Genomic DNA, 1,807 nt, shown 5'->3' with positions numbered 1-1,807 from the left:
TATATATATATATATAAGTATACATATGACAATTACAGTGAATACACATTCTAAATATTTGAATTTCATAACTTCCATTGTCAGTTGTATAGCATATTTGATTTAAACGTATGCTTTGGCTGCATGCAAAGCTTTAAATTTCATGTACACCGATTTACATTCAGCTGGTTATTACTCTATGTAATAACTTTATTCTGCCGCGGTCTCAAACGAACTAACGGTATCCACGCTGTGTAAGCAATTGTAGGTAGTAATCCTTGGTAAGTCTGTATAAGTTTCCCATTTTATAAGATGGAACCAGTATCCCATCAATGGTATGAATTTCTTTGGTGATATTGTGAAGATGCCTCAGATGTTTATTCCTTAAGAGGGAACGGTAGAATTTCACATTCCTCACGACTAACCAGATGTTTCAATCTTGCAATAATATCAATGTTTTCTTCGGAACATATGTCGGGAGCATAAAGATTTGAATACTACCTGCGTTTAACTCCATTTCTCCTTATATATATATATATATATTATTCATAATTATGCAATATAACAAAAAGCAAGTGACAGGGTTTAGTAATTTCCTCTTCAGGAAAAAAGGAAGAAGACTTTGATATTTCGAGCCCAGGCCCTTCTTCAGAATTGAATGAGGAGAAAAACAAATGGTTTATATATAACATGTCAGTAAAAATGTGTATGAAAACTGAATTAAGTATCATTTGAGTCAGTAGAAATATAATTACATGCAATAATTGTGAAGAATGTTGGAGTAATGAATGCCGCAAAGGCTAAGTCCTAAGCCTCTACATTTGTCCGTCACTAGATAATCTGCAGATATAAAAAATAGGCTGAGTATTAACATTAATTACATACAATCGAGCAAATGAGAGCTTGATGGTTTGTGACTTATCATTAACATAATGATAATGTTATGGACAGAGAAATATATAATGTGTTGATGCAATGAAAAATATATCATATGGTTTTGTAAAAGTTTTGAGGCGTATCTATGTGGTTCAGAAGATTACTCGTCCTTGCTTCAGGCCGACTGTGTGGCATCTTGGCCAAGTAAGTGCCACATTGTAGCCCCGAGACGACCAAAACCTTATCAACGAACGTGGTAGACGAAACATGGGAAAATTGTCGCCATTTTATATTTTCAATTCCGTGCATGCTCATTGTTTGTTTTGGAATTCGTCGACTACACAGTATAGTAGGTTCTGTTGGGCACCGTGTGTGAGAAAAAAAGGGTCCTTGATGCAATTCACTCTGCCAAGGATTTGGAAGTGATATATTGTACCGTGCCAGAAACTCCAGTACGAAAGTGTTTGGGTGTCAATCAGAGGACAGTGCAATCTGATAACACATACCGAGATTAATAAAAATCAAGCATCCAATCAACATCATGATGTCTGAAGTTATCATTAGTGATGGCGACATTATGCCTCTATTCATCTTCCTACACAGCCTCAGACTCGACACGGAGACCTTCATCAAGTGCATTGAGGAGGTAGTACTGTCCTGGGTCAAAAGGGTGGATGCTGTAAGACCATATATCTGGGAACAGGACTCTGCACCCTGCCAAACAAGCAGGAGAACCCAGTCATGGCTGTCAGACAATTTCTGCGACTACATCACCTCTAATATCTGGCCACCTAACTCCCCAGACTACAACACACTTCGTTATTATGTGTGGGGCACACCTAAGCGAGAGACCAAGAAAACTCTTAGTAACACCAAAGATGAACTGAAGGACAAATTCAAAATTCCACTGCCTAATCATATTAAGCTGGCCAACATGGACCTGCTTCATATT

At 37.5% G+C, this 1,807-nt stretch overlaps 1 protein-coding gene across 1 annotated transcript in view; it reads right to left on the bottom strand.

The window, feature by feature from the left end:
* The window catches only part of LOC106875678 (uncharacterized), a 14,143-nt gene that overhangs the window by 3,857 nt on the left and 8,479 nt on the right, over positions 1-1,807 (bottom strand). The window contains exon 3 of the mRNA XM_014923918.2: positions 735-819. Within this exon, the coding sequence (XP_014779404.1) occupies positions 735-819 (85 nt within the window). The remainder of the gene's footprint in view (positions 1-734; positions 820-1,807) is intronic.

The sequence above is a fragment of the Octopus bimaculoides genome, chromosome 25 (genome assembly GCF_001194135.2).
Source record: "Octopus bimaculoides isolate UCB-OBI-ISO-001 chromosome 25, ASM119413v2, whole genome shotgun sequence".
NCBI classification, from domain to species: Eukaryota; Metazoa; Mollusca; class Cephalopoda; order Octopoda; family Octopodidae; genus Octopus; species Octopus bimaculoides.
Note: the sequence above shows the minus strand (reverse complement) of the source record. Positions and strands in the feature narration are given on the sequence as shown.